Below are 20,549 nucleotides of genomic sequence, written 5' to 3'. Positions count from 1 at the left end.
TGATCCAACAGTTAGATTTTTCTTTTAGAGCTTAGATCTACATAAATCAAATGTGTAGGTACAGTACCACCATAAAAACACCCTTTAAGCATAATGTATGTTACAAATCGAATATGGTTAAAACCTCCTTGGTGTCACTCTTTAAAAATACATGTACCCTTTTTACACGATCCAGCTCATCTAGCTCGAGCTCAGTTCATCTAGACAAGAGCATGAGCGCGATCCCAAACATCTTTCAGTAGTAAACAAGCAAAGCCTGAACACCTTACTGTTCGGTTCATTCAGCTCGTTTACCAGACCTAGGCAATGATCCATGTACCCTTTTTACGCAAGCTCAGCTGTGCCAGTTACTTGTGCAGTTTGTTCCGCTTGTTTACCAGCCCCCGGTAGGCAATGACCCTATGAGGGCCCCATTAGATTTGTGTGGGATGATACCCGTATAAATTATTTTAGCAACATTTTAACATGGTATTAATCTGTAAGCCAGCTTCTCTCACTGCCTGTATATAATCCAATAACTCAAGTCATAAAGCATGAAGATGAGAACCAAGTAAAATAACTTACAGGTAGTCGAACCTCTATTTGACTAATCATTTGATATCTATTTTTTCAGACCCCATACAAGGGAGAGAGTATTGCTATACACTAAACAGTATCAACCCCTTAACGAGTACTTCTTGCCAGTGAATGATTGAAATTTTGGCTCTTCCTTCGGGGGCTTATCTGGTTTCGCTTCTTTATTGGCAGCCTGCAAAGAAAAACAAATAGAAATAGCACATTAACCCAGAGAGAGATTCTTAAAGAGTTTTAACCATGGCCCATTTATTTCCACCAAACATACCTTCTTTGCTTCACTCGTGACATTGCTTGAATTGGAGCCAAAGACAAGCTTCCCTTGAGTGGGCCTTGTTGAAAAGGATCCACTCGTTTTTTGCCGACTGTTTGAAGATGATGGAAGGTTCCCTCCAGGCACAGAGTTAGAAGCAGGTGACACTGAATGCTTCAAAGGTTTCCCATCCAGGCGCCTTCCAAGACCTGTGAATGAGCTGAACTTTGGCTCCGCCAAAACAGGTTCTTGTTGCACTGTATAGAAGATGGGAAAAGCAACGTTGAGACAAAAACATGAATATCTTGGTAAAAGTGGTGCTACTACATAACTCATGGTCAATGTGATTGAATAAATTTAGAATTTTTGTTTTAACACTATTGCAGCACCCAAATACAATATTCAGAATTGAACCTAACTGGGAAACTTTTGGCATCTAAAATTTTCTTTAAGAAATTTTTTAACAGATAAAAGACAACTATTTCCAATATTGCACTATGGATGTTACAAGCATAGCCAAAATAGTAAGCAAGTATAGAATGCTTAATTTAAAGGGTTATTTCCAAACCAACACCCAACTTTTTTGGATAATTCACATTATCTGTGTGTGCGTGTATGTGAGGTTGTATGTGCGCGCTTGCATGTGGCTGTGTATGAGGCTGTGTGTGGCTCTGTGTATAAGTGGCTGTTTGAGTGTGGTTGTTTGTGAGAGGCTATGTGGTGTCAGGCTGTGTGTTTGCGACTGTGTGTGTGTTTGTGAGGCGGCGTGTGAGTGTGTGAGGTGGAAATAGGCCAGTTCAGCCCGACCCGGCCTGCCCAATAGGCCCATGGGCCGTGGGCAGGACTTTTGGCAATGGGCCCGCCCCTAATTGTTCCTACCCCCTTTTTTAAGCCAAGCAATCTAGGATTTTTTATTTCAACACACTTCTTACTGCAAAAGGGCTCTCAAGCTAATTTTTCAACTTCAATTCTTTGTTAATGGCTTCACATGAACCAGCATTAATCTGTGGCTACGTCAGAGTGGATTCTTTGCTAGATTCCTCAACTTATATTGGTTCGAAAGTGTTCAATTATGTTTTATCCCAGAAAGCTTGTCCAGCACTCTAATCGGCAACTAAGACTCCAACTCACTTTCACTATCTTAAGGCAATCATCAAGAGCATCCACATATTGTGAAAAACTAAATCGAGATTTGCATCTAGTCCCTAAATCTTTTACTTCAAACAATAGTAGGTTGTGATCCAATATGGTCCAAGGGGAAATTTTCAAATTGTTGGTAGTCTACATCATTGAACCATTAGTAGTTTATTATGTATAAATCCAGCTTTTATCATACATTTTCACCTTTTCTATTAACTGATCAAGTAAAACAGTTTTATAAGTCCTAAACTTCAAAGTTCAAACAGCCTATATGATGAATCGAATTCATATAATTGAGATGCATACCATTTAACCAGCAGCTTCCTCATCTTCTCAGCCTAGTGCAAAACATAATTAAAATTCCCCATTAGGATTCAAAGCCCACCATTACTGTTAACAAGTTCGATGGCTTATGAGACTTGAAATCTTAAGAGCGGGCTAGTTTTCAAGTATATGCCAGTTGCCAAGTTTATTCCAGAATCCTACAAAGTCAACACTCTAGCTCTACCATTGGATGCCTTCTCATTCCCAGAATCATAGTACTTAGCCTTCCCTTTCGGGATTGATTCTTCTCATTAGATAACAGACTCCAAAATAAATACAATGTTAGGCCATTTAATCACCCCTTCAAGTTCACATTGGGCTGCCAGCCTAGACAGCCAGATCCTTTAACTAAAGGACCCTTAGCCTTGGCCTTCTTTTGAACATTAATTTGGAAGCATGCTCATCTAGGTGGATGCATGAGATTAGTTGACTCATAAAATCATGTCCAAGTAATCTTAATGCAAATCATTTGGTCAGCCAAACTCCAAGTTTTCAAAAAAAAAAAACTTCCAGCCTTATCCAAAAGTTCCCTTAAGATTCTCTATATTCCCATTCCAATTGGCCTATATGTTACCTTAGTCACAGGTCTCTCCCTACATGGCAAGAAGATTGGAATTTACCTACTCAATCACCAAAATCTAAATATTATTTTCTGTGCATGAGCATTCTCCAAAGTATGCCCAATGGCCATGAATATCACTTGCAGAGCCTATTTGGCTGGCCCTGCCCATTGTAAACTTGATTTTCATATGTATATGCGCCTGACGTGCCTACCTGCTCCTCAAGTTGGCCCAAAAAAATAAATTTATTCCCTGTGACAATTGAATCTTTTGAGACGTATACATAGTTGTGGTCTTCTCTTAGCCCCTCGTTAATATCCCTTTGAGGATTAAAATTTGAAAGTTTAAAGCTAGATTCTGGATGATTATCCTTTACATGTGCTTTGACCCAGCATAATGGGCATAACTTCAGCAAGGACTGTAATATCCGAAAATTTTAGCAAATATTTTAATGAAATATTAAGGAATTTACCTGTTCAATATTTGGTCTCCATTGGTGAATTTCAAATATTTAGCAAATTATTGTTATTTACAGCAATTAATTATTAATTAGCAAATTGAAATAGGGATTTATGAGGTTTAAAACTATTCGGGTTCGAATCAAAGAAAATGGAAGCGCCATAGGGTACGGGGAAGTGCGTTTCGTGGTGCTTCCGAAACGTGGTGAGAAGCTCCAAAAAAATTCAAAAGTGCGTGATTGCTTCCCCTTCTTTTTTTCATTCTTTTTTCTCTTTTTTCGCTTCCCCCTCGCTTCCTAGGTCGCTTCTGATTCGCTTCCTAGGTCGCTTCTAAGACTATTCCTTGTTTGCTTCTAAGTTGTCCCGCTCTTCCCACTTTCTAAAATTTTGATAATGCCTCGCTTCTCGCTTCTCGCTTCTCGCTTGGAACACTTGTGCACAAAAGCACAAAAGCACGAAATCACAAATGTGCAAATGCACTCATAAGTTTCATAAACAATAAAAGGTTGGGCAATAATCCTAAAAACCCTTAAGAGAATACAAGAGAGAGTGCCCATATTTATAGGGCATAAGGAGACCTTGGAAGGGGCTCCACATAGTCGTTGGAGGGGTCCAACGACTAGTGTGTTGGGCCCCTCACGTACAAGTTGCTTTATTAAAAGAAAAAGAAATAAAGAAAATACAAAACATATTCACGAAAAAGAATGTGGAAAATGCATAAACTATCCCTAAGACTAAAGATAGAAATATATATATTTTATATATATAATAGGTAGATACATATACATATATATAATATATGTATATGTATTACCTTATATATAAAAAATATATATACGAAATTACAAGTTTGATTTACATAATTTAACACCCCCCTCAAACTTAGGGCAAGATGACCGAAAGTTTGCCAAGAAGGAAGTTGAACCGCGGAGCGCACAAGGCTTTAGTAAAGAAATCTGTCAACTGATATTCGGACGTGACATAAGGAAGATCAATGACTCCTCGGAGATATGCTTCACGAACATAGTGACAGTCCATTTCGATGTGTTTAGTCCGCTCATGAAAGGTGTGATTTTTCGCAATGTAGATTGCACTCTTGTTGTCGCAACACAGCTTGGTGGGCCCTTCTATTGTGATCCCCATGTCTTCTAGCAGTTGATGAATCCAAACAATCTCCATGGTAGTAGTTGTCATAGCACGATATTCAGCTTCAGCTGAGAAGAGCGACACCTTTTGTTGCTTCTTGCATCTCCATGAAATTAGTGAGTCTCCTAAGAATACACAAAAACCAGTGGTGGAGTGACGGTTATTTAGGTCACCTCCCCAATCAGAGTCAGTATAAGCAATTAATTTTAAATCGGAAGAAGAGGACAGAAAAACTCCCTTATTCAGAGAACCCTTTATATATCTTACGACTCGCAAGATGGCACTCATGTGAACTGATGTAGGCGCATGTTGAAACTTACTTGCAGTATGGACTGCATGGGATACTGGTAATACTCAGATACATCAATGATCCTACAAGTTGCCTGTAGGGTGTAGGATCCGAAAGAGGAACCCCATCATCAATTTTCATTTTTGCCCCTACTACTGCAGGAGTTTCACAAAGCTTCTCATCTGTAATACCTGACCTGTTAATGATCTCAGAAGCAAGCTTAGTTTGAGATAAAAAAAATCCTCTAAAAGAGTATGCTACTTCAATCCCCAAAAAATAAGTTAAAAAACCCAAATCAGACATTTCAAATTTATCTTTCAAGATAGATTTTATACTATTAACCCCGTTAGAATCACTCTCAGTGATGAGCATGTCATCAACATATAATAATAAAATCACAATCCCTGCATTGGATTTTCTAACAAATAGAACAGTGTCAGTAAAGCAAGAGGAAAAACCATTTTCAATCATTATCATATCAAGCCTTGGGGGCTTGTTTTAGACCATAAAGTGCTTTTTGAAGGCGAAGCACTTTTCCCTTGGGAGTCTCCATTCCAGGTGGAGCATCCATATAAACTTTTTCATTTGAATCGTCATTTAAAAAAGCATTTTTAACATTCATTTGATAGATGTTCCACTTGTTGATAGAAGCAACGGTTATAAGACATCGGACAGTGACCATACGAGCTACAGGAGCAAAAGTTTCTTCATAGTCAATACCATACTCTTGACTATATCCTTTTACAACCAATCGAGCTTTATATCTTTCAAGGGATCCATTACTTTTAGTCTTTACTTTGAAAACCCATTTGCACCCTATTGTTTTCTTACCTTTAGGAAGATTTTGAAACTCCCAAGTTTTGGCTTTTCTCAGAGCTTCAAGTTCATTGTCCATTGCACTAATCCATTAAGGGCACTTTTGTGCTTCTTCGAAATTTCTAGGTTCTATATAAGAGTGAATGGCACTAAGACAGGCCCTATATTTAGGTGAAAAAGAGTCATAAGAAATGAACCTAGAAGGAGTCTTTCTACTTCTTTGGATTCTACGAGGGATCACTTCGCTCTGAGGAGCACTGGAACTCGCATCATCATATCTTTCAAGAGCACTTCTAAAGTTGTTTCGATCTCTATAAGTATAGGTGATAGGGTCTCTAGGTAATCCTTCATCAATATGTTGATGTGATGAAAGGAGCAAGGGGATGTTTTCCTCAATTTCAAATTCATTTGAGTTACTTTGATCTGACTCATCATCACTAGTATCATCGTTTTTATTCAGTAAATCAAATAGAAAAGAATAATCCACATTCTCATTATGAGATTCACAATGTTCGAATCCACTAAGATTTTCCAAAAAACTCACATTTCTGGAAACATACAGTTTATCACTTTTGACATCATAACAACGAAAACCCTTTTGGGTTTCAGAATATCCAAGAAAGGCACAAGGAATGGCCTTAGGAGAAAGTTTGTCATTCTTATCAGTAAGAACAAAACATTTACACTCAAAGACCCTTCCCTTAACCTGCTATAATCAGGTTCCTTTTCGTATAATTTTTCAAAGAAATTTTGCTTAAATTTTTCGATGGAAGTCTGTTTATCAGATAGATAGAGGTAAGGGCTGCCTCAGCCCAGAGATTTTTTGGAATGTTTTGTGAAATGAGTAAAGTCCTAGTTGTTTCAATGATGTGCATATGCTTTCGTTCGGCTAACCCATTTTGTTGGGGGGGTTTTGGATAAGATTTTTGGTGAAGAATACCAAAATTTTCAAGATAACTTTTGAATTCATTTGAGAGGTATTCTCCTCCAAGAGTCGGACCTAAGGATTTTTAGGCATCCATTGAATTGATTTAAAATCATCATATGAAAACTTTTAAAAGTTGAAAAAACTCCATGTTTATGTTTAAGAAAATAGATCCAACAAAACCTAGTGTAGTCATCCACAAAAATCACATAGTATGAAAATCCTCCTTTTGACATTACAGGAGTCGGACCCCATACATCGGAATGGACAATTTCAAATGGTTTTGTCGTAAACATGGATCTTTGAGGAAAAGGCAAACTTTTCATTTTCCCAAGAATACATTCATTACATAGAAAATCACTTTTACAAAGATGTTTAATGAAAGGCAAATAGGAGATTTTAACAATATTGGGATGACCCAATCTCTTATGCCATACATGAATATCTTTGTTTTGAACAACATTACAAAATTGACTCTTGGGAACTTGAAGAAAATCAACGTAGTAGAGGTCTCCTCTTCTAGAGCCTTCCCGAATCAATCTCCCGGACTGGCGATCCTGTATCCAACATTTATTAGAAGAGAATTTTATATCGCAACCATGGTCCGAGAGTTGGGAGACAGAAAGAAGATTTAGATTAAGTTTTGGGATAAGACGAATTTTTGGAACAAAGAAGTCTTGTCTTTCAAAATTGCTTACTCCTTTAATCTCAAGAGTTGTACCATCCGCGGTTGAGACAAAGGATGGAAGATAATTTTTAGAAAAATTTGAAAGAGAGCAAGTACTTGGGGTCATGTGAAAGGATGCCCCAGAATCTAAAAGCCAAGATGTCTTACCGGGGGAAGAAGATGACATAGCAGCTCCGAAAATGCTTCCCTTGAGAAGAGGTTGCAATGCCTGTACGATTTGTTGAAGGGAAAGAGACTCACTTGATGATGAAGGTCGTTCTTCTGCTTGGGATGCCATAGCCGTTGCAATTAATTTCTTCCATTTAGGACACATAGGTTTGATATGTCTTGGTTCTTTACAAAAGTGGCGATTCAATTTGCTATAGTCTCTTTCGCCATACCGATCATTTTCTCCTTGACCTTGGTCCTTGAAATGAGGAGGTCTATAGGTCTTCACGTTATTCCCCGGTCTTGACACGGCATTAACCATTTCACCATCTTCTTGAGTAGAAGAGGTAACAAGAATGCTAGGATTATTCTTGCTAATCCCCATACGGGTTTCTTCACCACTTAGCTTGGTGATTACATCTTCAAGTGAGGGAGATGTGAAAGCGGAGAGAAGAGAGGACCGAACTTGTTCAAATTCGGGTCTAAGCCCATTTAGAAAATTGAAGAACCGGTCTTCCTCAAGTTGTTTGTGCCTTAATTCGATTGCTTCTCCACTCCATTTTGGTTCAAGGACGGCAAGTTCGTCCCAAATAGAGGATAATTCGGCAAAGTACTCCCGAATGGTCATTTCATTTTGTTGGAGGGTCAAAGCCCTCTTTTGGAGAACGTACTTGTGAGATAAGTCTCTTGAAGTGTACATTCTCTCAAGATACAACCAAGCTTCGAAAGCTTTTTTAAATTTGATGATATTGGCGTTTATCTTGGTCTCAACGGATGAAAAAATCCAAGATAAGATTTTGAAGTTCTTCATTTCTCAATCATCATGCTTTTTAAAATATTCTTCAAGAGCCTTTTGTCTTTCATCCCCTTCAAGGATATTAATATCCCCTGTCAGATTTTGAATCTCCAGGTCCTTCCACGCGTGAGAGCTGAAAAAACAGAGAGAGAGAAAGAAAGGGAGAGAGAAGTTGGGAGAAACCGATGCCCTCATGTGTTAGGGTCGGCTGCTGTGTATATTCCTTTATATTAACATGTGATTACAAAATTAGGGTACTAAAATACCCTCATTACAATAACTAATATTACATAATGCCATTAATGAAGAAGTGGATGTCACGGGTCTGGATCTTCAGATCCATGACCCGTAACCAGAGAAAACACTTCTTTTCACCCTCCCTCAAGTTGTGCATGATCTTGAATCATGAACAACTTGCCTTTTAACGTCCAAAATTTCTCTTTTGTAAATCCTTTTGTAAATATATCTGTCACTTGATCTGTAGTTCGAACAAATTCAAGCTCAATCTCTTTCTCTTCTACCTTTTGTCTCACAAAATGCTGCTCTATTTCAATATGTTTGACACGACTGTGATGGATTGGATTAAAGGACATACTAATGGCACTCTGGTTGTCACACAAAAGAAGTGATCGAGATATCGATTCTCCGACTTCTGTCAGTAGATGTCTAACCCAAGTAGCCTCAGCAGTGGCGACTGCCAATGACCTGTATTCAGCCTCTGTATTGGATCTGGCAACAGCCTTTTGTTTCTTACTACTCCAAGAAACCAAATTCATCCCAACAAATACACAATAGTCGGATACTGATCTGCGTTCATCTGGATCTCCCGCCCAGTCCGCATCAGAATAAATAGTGATCTCATGTGCATTTTGCCCATTTGTCTTTTGCTTAAATATGAGACCATCCCCAACCGTTCCCTTCAGATATCGTAGTATCTGTTTAACTGCCATATGCCCTTCACATGGTGCATGCATAAACTGAGAAACTTGATTCACCGAGTAGACTATATCAGGGCGAGTAAAAGTGAGGTATTGTAACATACCCACTATGCTACGGTACTGTGTGGGATTATCAAATGGATCTCCGTCTTGAGAGCTAAGCCTTTGATGAAGAAGGCTAGGAGTGCTCAAGGGCTTACAGTCTTTCATACCCGCTTTATTGAGAACATCAATGGTATACTTATGTTGAGTGAGAGTCATTTCTTCAGAGGTACTGTCGACTTCAACTCCAAGAAAGTATCGTAGTTTGCCAAGGTCCTTCATTTTGAACCTCTGATTCAAGAGATGTTTGACTTTTTCAATGTGCTCATTGGAATTGCCAGTGATGATATCATCCACATATATCAACAAGAGAGTAATTGTGTCTTGGTTCTTAAATATAAATAAGGAGTGGTCAAGAAGAGATTTCTTAAAACCATATTTTTGTATTTCAAGAGAAAAGTTGTCAAACCAAGATCGAGATGCCTGCTTCAATCCATATATCGCCCTTTTTAGTCTGCAGACATATTTTGTAGGATTACCTTCTGCGTAACCAGTGGGTTGTTCCATGTAAACTTCTTCTCTCAAATCTCCATGAAGAAAAGCATTTTTCACATCAAGTTGGCTAATAGTCCATTGATGTTCAATAGCTAAAGAAAGTATGACTCTGATTGTCCCCATCCGCACCTCTGGACTAAAAGTTTCATCATAATCTTGTCCTTGCTCCTGTGTAAAACCTTTGGCTACAAGTCTCGCCTTGTATCGGTCTATAGTCCCATCTGGTTTATACTTTATTTTATACACCCATTTCGAACCAACAACGTTTCTGTCAGGTGGTCTTGATACGACATCCCACGTACCACATTCATGTAGAGCTTCCATCTCCTCATTCATTGCTTCAATCCATCTTCTGGAATTTGATGCTTGAGAGAATGTTGTGGGTTCATCTTCTTTATTCAAGGCTGTTAGAAAGAGTTGAAAATCTAATGAGAAATTTTCATAACTGACCCACCTTTCAATTGGATGGCGAGAACGTGTGGATCTTCTAGTATCAACGATGTTGGATGTTGAGGATGTGTCCATGTCTGAATCAACTATGGTGGGTGACTCTCTTTCTCGTCGAGTGTAGACAAGGCCTTTATACCTTCCTGGATTCAAAGTTGGGTTTGTATTTTCATGATCAATCATTCCATCAGTAGACAAGGATTTCTTATCCTTTTGAGTGCAATTTGAGCAAGCATCACTAGCTCCTGAGAGAAGTTCATAATTCAACCAAGGATAATAAGCCTCAACTTTAGGTTTTGATTCTGAAGAACTAGTACATCGACAATCAAAATTCAATTCATCGAAGATGACATTTCTTGATATTTTGATGCGCTTGCTCACCGGATCATAGCACTTGTACCCTTTATAGTCATCAGCATAACCCACGAACCTGCACTTCAAAGCCTTGTCCTGAAACTTATGTCTCCTTGAATTGTCAACATGAACATAGCATAAACAACCAAACACATGCAAATCATAGTAGTTGGGGTGTATACCAAAAAGAGACAAGTAAGGAGACTTGTTTTCCAAAATAGTCATGGGCAATAGATTTATCACATGAACTGCAGAATGAAAAGCCTCTGTCCATAAAGTGATCGGAAGATTACTGTCATGCATCATGCTCATCGCACTCTCAACAATATGGCGATGCTTCCTTTTAGCAATCCCATTCTGCTGAGGTGTGTGTGGGCAAGACACATTTTTCCTTATTCTGTTACTTTGAAGAAAGTAAAGTCAATGGAAGAGAATTCACCTCCTCCGTCACATTGGAAACTTAGAATGTTTTCAGAAAATTGGTTTTTAACAAAGGAATGGAAGTTACGGAACAACTTGAAAGTCTCAGATTTATGTTTCATGAAAAATATCCAAGAATAGCGAGAATAACTGTCAACAAATAAAAGATAATATCTAGTTCCAGACATGAAAGCAACTGGAGCAGGCCCCCAAACATCAGAACAGATAGTCTCAAAAGGTCTTGAAGCTCTTTTATTGATAGAATGAAATGGTAAAACATGACTCTTACATAAGAGACAACTAGAACATTTGTTGTCATTGACATTTATTCCTAAACTTGACTTGGGAATGAGGTTATTTGAAACAAGCTTTTCAATGAAACTACTACTGCAGTGACCTAGACGACCATGCCAAAGGTTTGGCTTATTGATTCCAGAGACACTAAAAACGCAGGTAGGATTTTCAGAAGACAACGATGATTGGAGCTTCAAGTTTGGGTCTGCAGAGTGAATGTGCTGAAGGATCTTCTTGAAAAACATACATATTGCCTTGCTGTTTTCCTCTAGCGAACGTCTCCTTCGTGCAGAGATCCTTAACAAGAACAGAAGAGGGAGTAAATTCAAGTGAGGCTTTGATATCATCAACAAGTTTAGAAATTGAAATGATGTTTTTCTTGATATTAGGAGCATAAAGAACCTTTGAAAGATTGATGGAAGATTCGGGCAAGGGTATAATGGAGTTTCCAATATGCGAGACAGAGTGGTGTGATCCATCTCCAGTAACTATACTACTTCTACCAATGTAAGGAACAAGTTTTAGGAGCTTACCTGCATCACCAGTAACGTGAGTCGCTGCGTCAGAGTCCACATACCAAGTACCTTGCTCATTTTGTTTCAGATTCAATTCTACTAAAGCTGACAGCAATATCTACTTTACTTCTCCGTTGGTCCTTGTACTGTCTGTGCCATGGTTGCCAGTTGAGGAAGCGGGAGCGGGAAGCGATACGGGAAGCGGGAGCGGGAAGCGGGAGCGGGAAGCGAGGCACTTTCAAAATTTTAGGAAGCGGGGAAGCGTGGGACCACTTAGGACCGATTCGGGAAGTGTCTCGGAAGCGACCTAGGAAGCGTCTCGGAAGCGACCTAGGAAGCGTCTCAAAAGCGAGGGGAAGCGAAAAAAATAAAAATAAAAAATAAAAAATACAAAAAAAATGAAAAAAACAGCGGAAGCGAGGGGGAAGCATGGGGGAAGCGAGGGGAAGCGTGATGGGATGCGCGCTTCACATTAAAGGGAAGTGTGTCCCCCATTAAAGGGAAACGCGTCCCCCATTAAAGGGAAGCGCGCTTCCCAAAAAAGGGGGCGCTTCCCCGCACGCTTCGGAAGCGCGACGTTTCGCGCTTCGGGGAAGCGCGCTTCCCCTTTTAGGTAGGCGCTTCCGGTAACCCTGGTCTGTGCCTCTTTTTGCTTCAGTTTGTGTTGATTTTCCTTTATTTAGGGGATTGAACCAGCAGTTAGCTTTGATATGCCTCTTTTTATTACACAGAAAGCAGGTAGGAATTGGCCTCTGTCTTTGTGGGTTGGTATATGAGTTGGGTGTAGGCAATAATCCACGACCTCCATGACCACTTCTCCCTTGTGCTCCCTTTCCCTTGAAATCATAACTTCCTCGTCCTCGTGCATAAGTAACCCCTGTGGCAATAATCCCAAAAACCCTTAAGAGAATACAAGAGGGAGTGCCCATATTTATAGGGCATAAGGAGACCTTGGAAGGGGCTCCACATAGTCGTTGGAGCCCCTCCAACGGTCACAAATGTGACCGTTGGAGGGGTCCAACAACTAGTGTGTTGGGCCCCTCCCAAGGTGAGTACAAGTTGCTTTATTAAAAGAAAAAGAAATAAAGAAAAGAAAAAAGAAAATACAAAACATATTCACGAAAAAGAATGTGTAAAATGCCTAAACTACCCCTAAGACTAAAGATAGAAATATATATATTTTATATATATAATAGGTAGATACATATACATATATATAATATATGTATATGTATTACCTTATATATATAAAATATATATACGAAATTACAAGTTTGATTTACATAATTTAACACGAATATTGTGAACTTTCCTGCTGAGTAGTTTCGTAGATATAAATGTGACATCTTATATTGAAAAATATGTTTTAATGTTATGTAATCACCTGAAATTGGTATATACCTGTAACACCTGCGATTTTGATGTAGTTTAACCTTTAAATGTAAGCAAATTCAAGTTAAATTTAGGCAAAACTCAAGAATCTAAGTTGAACTAGGACTCTAGTTAAATCTGTTATGAGCCGTAAATCTTGTAAGGAATCCGATTCAGCGATTTTGGATCTTGGTTGATTTAAAAAATATATGTGAATTCTTGGTTTTCTTGAAATCCTTGATTTTCTTGATTTCGAATTTTTATGAAATTAAGTCTCAACTTATGAAGAACATTGCAAGAATAATTATAAAATTTAAAATATGTATATTAAACAAGAAAGTAAATGATTTGTATATGTTTAGCTTGTAGATATTGGATTTGGATCTAAATCCTAGCATTCGGGTTCAATATAGATTTGGACCTTAAATTAGATAGTAGATTTAACTAATAGTATTTGGATCAAACCCAATTAGGTTGGATATAATGCATGACATTTGAATCTAATTAGGGATGTATTAGATTAGATATAACTTAGGATTTTTGGATCTAATCTCGTTGGATTAGACCCATAGGGTCGGACGCTCCAAACGTCATTGTTTCGACAGAAATTTTAGCCTATCGATAAATCACCTATTAATTTGGAGTTTACCTTGACGTTTCTCATTTCAAGGGCATCAAAATCGACTATCTACACGCCTAAATTGGTGTTGATTTGAGTCTTTTATCATCGACCAAAATTCATGTCTAATTGTAGATCAAAAATTAACGTTTTTTGACATCGACTAAATTTTCTTGTTGATCCGTGCACGTACGATTAAATCTAAAACCACCACGACGATCTATGTTTCGAGGGCTATCGAATCGACTATTTAAACGTCGAACTTTGTTGAGTCTTTGGGCCTGTAAGCCTCCCTGAAGGTTATCATGTCACTAGAGCCCAAACCAGAAGTCTCCACTTTTCTTTTCTAGTTTAAGTAATTTCAAAATCTAATGAATTAAGACCCATAATTTATTTATTTGTTTTATTAATAAATAAAATTAATAGATATTAACCTCTTATATTAGAGATGAGACTCGTGTCTAAGCCCATCTATAAATAGAGGCCGTTACGAGGAAAATTAACAAAATTAGTTCTCTCTCCCTCTCCTATTCTCATTGAAGTTCTCTAATCTCTCTCTCTTTTATCTTCTTCCATTTTTTCTTCTTCTTAGAGCTTTTTCAGCATCTATTGAAGCTCATCTAAGGTTTGAAGACGAGAGACGAAAGTCGATCTACGTTTGAGAACCCGATTACAGTATGTACATCAATCACGTAGGCATAGATTTTTCCAAATGCATGAAATATGCATGGAACGATTTTCAGATCTAAACCAATGATGGATCAGACCTTGAAACACCTCTCTAGGATTGCTTTATAATCAAGATAACACATTTTTAGGGATCTTTGTTACCATAGAATCAAAAACAAAAATGATTTTTGAAACAAGACAATTTTTGAGCTTCTTTTGTGAAAAACGATTTAAGAAAAGTTTTTTTCTTGTTCTTTGTTAGATCTTATTTGTTCCAGCATGATGTTTAATATGTTAAATCTTAGGTTATATTGATGAAATATAAGTTTTATAAGTTCTGAAAATTCGTTATATGCTCGAATACATGTTCTTGTATGCGAAAGATCGTTTTAAAGAAGGTTTGGCAAAAACGTTTTTAGGGTTTTGATGTTTTTTATAAAGACAGTTGATTTGAGCATGTCTGGTGGATTATTTCATGTTTAACATGATTAAACAGCATGTTAATGTATAAAGAATCAATGTTTTCATGATTGTTTAGGGTTTCTTATGATTCTTGCATAGATAAAATCTTATTTGAGGTATTTCTTGATGGTTTTGTAATTCTTGGATGATATATGTTATCGTTTTAACAAGATTAGCATGAATCTGAGCAAATATTTGTTGTATGATGAGGTAAATATTTTAGAGTATCAAAAATCATGATTATATGGATTTTTAACTTGAATCTTGTTCTTGCTTGATGGATCTTGCATGCGTTTGAATCTTGGTTTTTCTGTCCTCATTTTTTATCCCGACCTGTTTCAGAATACCTCTATGAAAACGAAGCCAATAAATAAAAACAAACATAGTGGAGTGTTCTACACATACAGGACTTAAATTTTGAATCTTGTTTCTCTTCGTTTGGATCAGTATTGAGGCCAAAACGTTCAATGCAACAGAGCACATGTTTTTTGCCCTGTCTACAGGACTGTTCCGAGTAACGATTTTGATGGTTCTAAAGACCCAACCAAGACTGATTAAAATGAATTGAAAAAAAATTGGGTTAAAGCTAACCTGTATAAGATGAGCCTGTAAAAGGTTTTGTCAAAAGATTTTTCTGTAAGTCTGGATAAATTCTTCAAACCGGGATAACTTTATGCAGATGACAGGATCTGTCTTATATTTTTTCTTAACAGGGCTTAGTCCCCAAATTTTTCTGATTTTATTATAATAAATTTTTCGGTTCCGTTTCTTGCATTATTCTCCTGAGACATGGGGGCATTCCTACTAAAATTGAAAAAGTATAATTCGGTTTCTGTGATTTTAGGTGGGTTTTTCAAAAACGGGTTAACAAGAATCCAAATTTATACATTATGACATGTATGGAAGCTTAATTGTATTTTACATTATGCAGCATGGTTATCTTGAAATTTGAGCTGATATGCATGTAAATTGAATGTATTCCATGTTATTCTTCATTCATAACTATTTATATGACATGCATGTTAGTGAACATTGAAAACCGTAAGGCATGATCAATGTAAAGTAAATTGTTACATATGTTGTTTGTTTAAGCATGATCATGAATTGCTTGTGGTTGCAGCCTTTATTTATGTATGTGAGCATATGACATGGTGATAATGATGTGTGATATGTATGGCTTGGTGTGAGCCTGGGTTCGGTGGAATCTATGGGTGCATATGGTGCACCAGAGACAGAAAAGATATCCATGCACATAATCACGTAATTGGATCTGGATGGGTCAAAACAGACTTGCTTATGGAATCTTCAGTGGGAAGATTGGGCTTGTGACCGGGTGCATGTGTTGTGAGCACATGCAATTTAATTGATGAGCCTAATAATTAAATAACACCCATGAGCCATTCGAAAAATGTCCTCTAGATTGGGGCTCACTTTGGAGAGAGTGGGGTACACACGACCGGTTGACCGTTGTTTTGTTTTTTAGGGCAGTGGCATCTCCTAGTCCCTTATCTCCGGTCATAGGGGGGCCGGACTACCATGTGTCGTCGGTGGTATGTCCAAAATCTTTGCAGAGTAAGAATCGATTTCGTGCAGGACCACTAAGACTTTCTCTCGATTATAGACAGCTCTAGTGAAAGGTGTGAGGTTGCATATTCTTCAGTTCAATGAGGTTAATAAAATACATGGCATAATATATCCCTCATTAGATTGGTTGAATCGAAGTTAGGAACCCGAAAATGTACCTTCGGACAGAAGGAAAAGTGAAACATAAGAAATCAAAATGAAATCATTGAAATATGTCAGTTTGTACATAAATTGTTATTTCATTAGCATGATGTATTGTAGCATGTTTATCCTGTAATATGAATGCAAGCATGATTAGTTATGTAGATGTGATTTATACTTAATTCATAAATTGAGATGTTGCATGATTTAGATGTTATCTGAAAAAGTGCCAATGTTTATTTCTGTGGTTGGAATATTTATGTTCACGTATTTTGGTGATTACCTACTGAGGTCGTGGACTTATGCTTTTACTTATAATAATTCAGGTAGTGAGTAGGCTGGAGGGTGATGACAACTGGCTCGGAGTGGCGCTAAGAGGGTCACAATTCTTTAAGGCTTTGAGACGACCTAATACTTTTATTATTTGGTTATTTGATTTGATTAAGTCATGTAAACTCTGATAATGTTTGAGACTAGTATTTGATTTATTTTAATGCAAACTATGGTTTGATTGAGTTAATATAGTCTTATTTATGTGTATGATGTATCGGTAACCCGCCTAAGGCTTGAACCGTATTTAAAAAGAGTTTCTGCTTTGTTTCTTGAAAATAATATAAAGGGGTTTTAAAAAAATCTCTAAATTTTCGGTTTCAAAAATTGAGGCGTTACAATACCTACCAGGCTTTCACGAGTCTGACCCTTTAAAGGAGTTTGAAGTGAATGATATGTTGAACAATAGATGGCGAGCATTGGCGGCATCGAAGACCAGAACTTCTAAGGATCCAAGGGCTAGTGAACAGTAAATTTTTAACCCATGAATTAGTTTTTGCTGGTGCAAAATGAATATGAGAAGATGGGCTATCTCTGCTTTTATTGTGCAAAAACTAACATTAACAACCAACTTTGGAATTTCCAGATTTTATGAATTACTTAAGAAATATGAAAATGAATCATCATTTCCATATGTGCGTGCCCTCAATAGCATATGATTTTACCAAAGTCCTAACTTAAGTCACCAAAATGGTATTTCAGATTGACAAGAAAAAAGTATTGGAGAAACTGCCTACTACATTTACATAGGAGTTACGAGCTTACTTCAACAGAGATGCATTTATTTATAGGGCTAATTTAGTTTAACTGCAGGATATGAAATCCTCTTGCACAATAGTATTTTCTAAATGATTCATTTTCAAGTAAGATATTTTAATGTGTGATGCAATAAAAATATTAGCAGCATCACACAATGGTGAATGGTAAACCACATGAAATCTTATCATAACGGCATTGCATGCAATTTATTAAATTTGTGGAATGACATATAGAAGAACAAAATCAAATACAAACATAATGTTAACAAAAACTTTATACCTACCTGGAGCAGGTATATTGCTTGATGAAGGAATACTTGAGGTTGCTGGTCTTTCTGGCTCCTTGTAATCAAGAGGAGGAGCAAAGTCTACCTCACAGTCAGTCTCGATAATACTTATTGCCGAAGAGGGCTTTGTCTCAATGATATCTATGTAGTATCTTTTATTATTGTATGCAACCATGATACTGTCACCAGTGGTTAAGCAGGAGAAGTTCCTCAGTGTTGTTTCCAAGCTGCAAGCACAAGAATTAAGCCAATATTATCCAAAAACTCGGCATCCAACCAAATGTAAAACAACCTACATCACAAGGATATGGCTATGGACATGAGGCAAGTCATAGATAGCATTGCATGAAGATCCAAATTATGCATGAGCAGACACACTTGTACACACATGCGCAAAAACACTCATGCATGAGCACACGTAGACACACACAAGCACGCATGCATGCACACACACTGTGTGTGTCACCACCAAAATACCAAAAGTATGGGGAGTTGTTTATCTATGTTGCTTTTTTGCACATTAACAGTGTTGACTAAGTTTTTCCAGCTTCAAAGTTCATTAAATGCCCCAATCTGGAGCCTTATACTGAGGCAACCACCCAAAACTATTTTAAAGGTTTTCTTTTTATACTTCTGATCCCAAAGAACATTTCCAAAAGGATGATGTTTACTATTTCAAATTAAATAAATTACCCTTGGAATTGCACCTAATATAAAGCAACGCTATAGTATTTCAAGAACTGTGAAGAGTAAACAGATTTGGATTGGTCAACAACCACTAAAACCTACAAACATGAACATACACGTGAACGTTCTGCTAAAAAAAGAAATTGAACGTTCAAGCGCACACACACATCAGCAGATGTTAACCATCTCAAATTTTTCTTAACTCTTAACAGTTTAAGGGGCATTTGGATGAATGCATAAAGTGATGTTATGGGAGTCAAATTTTCCAAAAACGTTGTTTCTCTGTTTGGCTGCCAACATTCCCAAAATAACTTTAGAAAAATGTTATTTTTGGGGCTAAAACTAAGTTTTAGAACAGGGAGAAACCACTTTTTCAAAACAATCTTTTGAAAACAATAGTCATTTATCTGGCCCCCAATTTCAGCTTTCCCCTGCCTTCCAGAAAAAGCGCCTCCCAGTGCTTTGTGCAACCACTAGAGAAAGCCATGGCTTCATCAGGGAAGGTTGATTAATGTGTCAAAGATGAAGGTTCAAAGATTATGCATATTGTGTGCTATGTCACATGGGTGCGGGTACGGGTGCAGAGCAATTTCAAAAATTTTGGACACGGGGACACGGCTATATGTATGTATATATATTTTTAAAAATATATATATATAACAATAATAAGACTCGGTCAAAGTTGTGCCTGATAGATTTACAACCTGCAGGTCGTTCCACGCGAGAGAGCTGCGAAACAGAGAGAGATAGAGAAAGGGAGAGAGAGGTTGGGGAAAAACCGATACCCTGTTGTGTTAGGGTCGGCTGTTGTGTATGCTCCTTTATATTAACCTGCTATTACAAAATTAGGGTACTAAAATACCCTCATTACAATAAAATATATTGCACAATGCCATTAATGAAAGGTGTATGTCACGGGTCTGGATCTGAAGATCCATGACCCGTAACTAGAGAAAACACTTCTTTTCACCCTCCCTCAAGTTGTGCATGATCTTGAACCATGAACAACTTGTCTTTTAACATCCAAAATTTGTCTTTTGTCAATCCTTTTGTAAATACATCCGCCACTTGATATGTAGTTCGAACAAATTCAAGCTCAATCTCTTTCTCTTCTACCTTCTGTCTCACAAAATGTTGGTCTATCTCAATATGCTTGGCACGACTGTGATGGATTGTATTAAAGGACATACTGATGGCACTCTGGTTGTCACACAAAAGAAGTGATCGAGAGATCGATTCTCCGACTTCTGTCAGTAGATGTCTAATCCAAGTAGCCTCAGCAGTGGCGGCTGCCATTGACCTGTATTCAGCCTCTGTACTGGATCTGGCAGCAGCCTTTTGTTTCTTACTACTCTAAGAAACCAAATTCATCCCAACAAATACACAATAGCCGGATACTAATCTGCGTTCATCTGGATCTCCCGCCCAGTCCGCATCAGAATAAATAGTGATCTCATGTGCATTTTGCCCATTTGTCTTTCGCTTATATATGAGACCATCCCCAACCGTTCCCTTCAGATACCGTAGTATCCGTTTAACTGCTTCCATATGTCCTTCACATGGTGCATGCATAAACTGAGAAACTTGATTCACCAAGTAGACTATATCAGGGCGAGTAAAAGTGAGGTATTGTAACATACCCACTATGCTACGGTACTGTGTGGGATTATCAAATGGATCTCCCTCTTGAGAGCTAAGCCTTTGATGAAGAATGCTAGGAGTGCTCAAGGGCTTACAGTCTTTCATACCCGCTTTATTGAGAACATCAATGGTATACTTATGTTGAGTGAGAGTCATCCCTTCAGAAGCACTATCGACTTCAACTCCAAGAAAGTATCGTAGTTTGCCAAGGTCCTTCATTTTGAACCTCTGATTCAAGAGATGTTTGACTTCTTCAATGTGCTCATTGGAATTACCAGTGATGATGATATCATCCACATATATCAACAAGAGAGTAATTG

At 37.7% G+C, this 20,549-nt stretch overlaps 1 protein-coding gene across 2 annotated transcripts in view; it reads right to left on the bottom strand.

Moving 5' to 3' along the window:
• LOC149838293 (ubiquitin fusion degradation protein 1 B-like) overlaps positions 1-20,549 on the bottom strand; it is a 61,572-nt gene continuing 41,023 nt past the window's right edge. For both annotated transcript variants that reach the window (XM_090006502.1, XM_090006503.1), the window contains exons 7-9: positions 17,899-18,128; positions 842-1,083; positions 1-748 (exon numbers count right to left, since the gene is read on the bottom strand). In XM_090006502.1, the coding sequence (XP_089862628.1) occupies positions 656-748; positions 842-1,083; positions 17,899-18,128 (565 nt within the window). In that variant the 3' untranslated portion in view covers positions 1-655. The remainder of the gene's footprint in view (positions 749-841; positions 1,084-17,898; positions 18,129-20,549) is intronic.

The sequence above is a fragment of the Nuphar pumila genome, chromosome 5 (genome assembly GCF_984573655.1).
Source record: "Nuphar pumila chromosome 5, dmNupPumi1.hap1.1, whole genome shotgun sequence".
Taxonomy (NCBI): Eukaryota; Viridiplantae; Streptophyta; class Magnoliopsida; order Nymphaeales; family Nymphaeaceae; genus Nuphar; species Nuphar pumila.
This window is presented reverse-complemented; position numbering and strand designations above follow the sequence as displayed.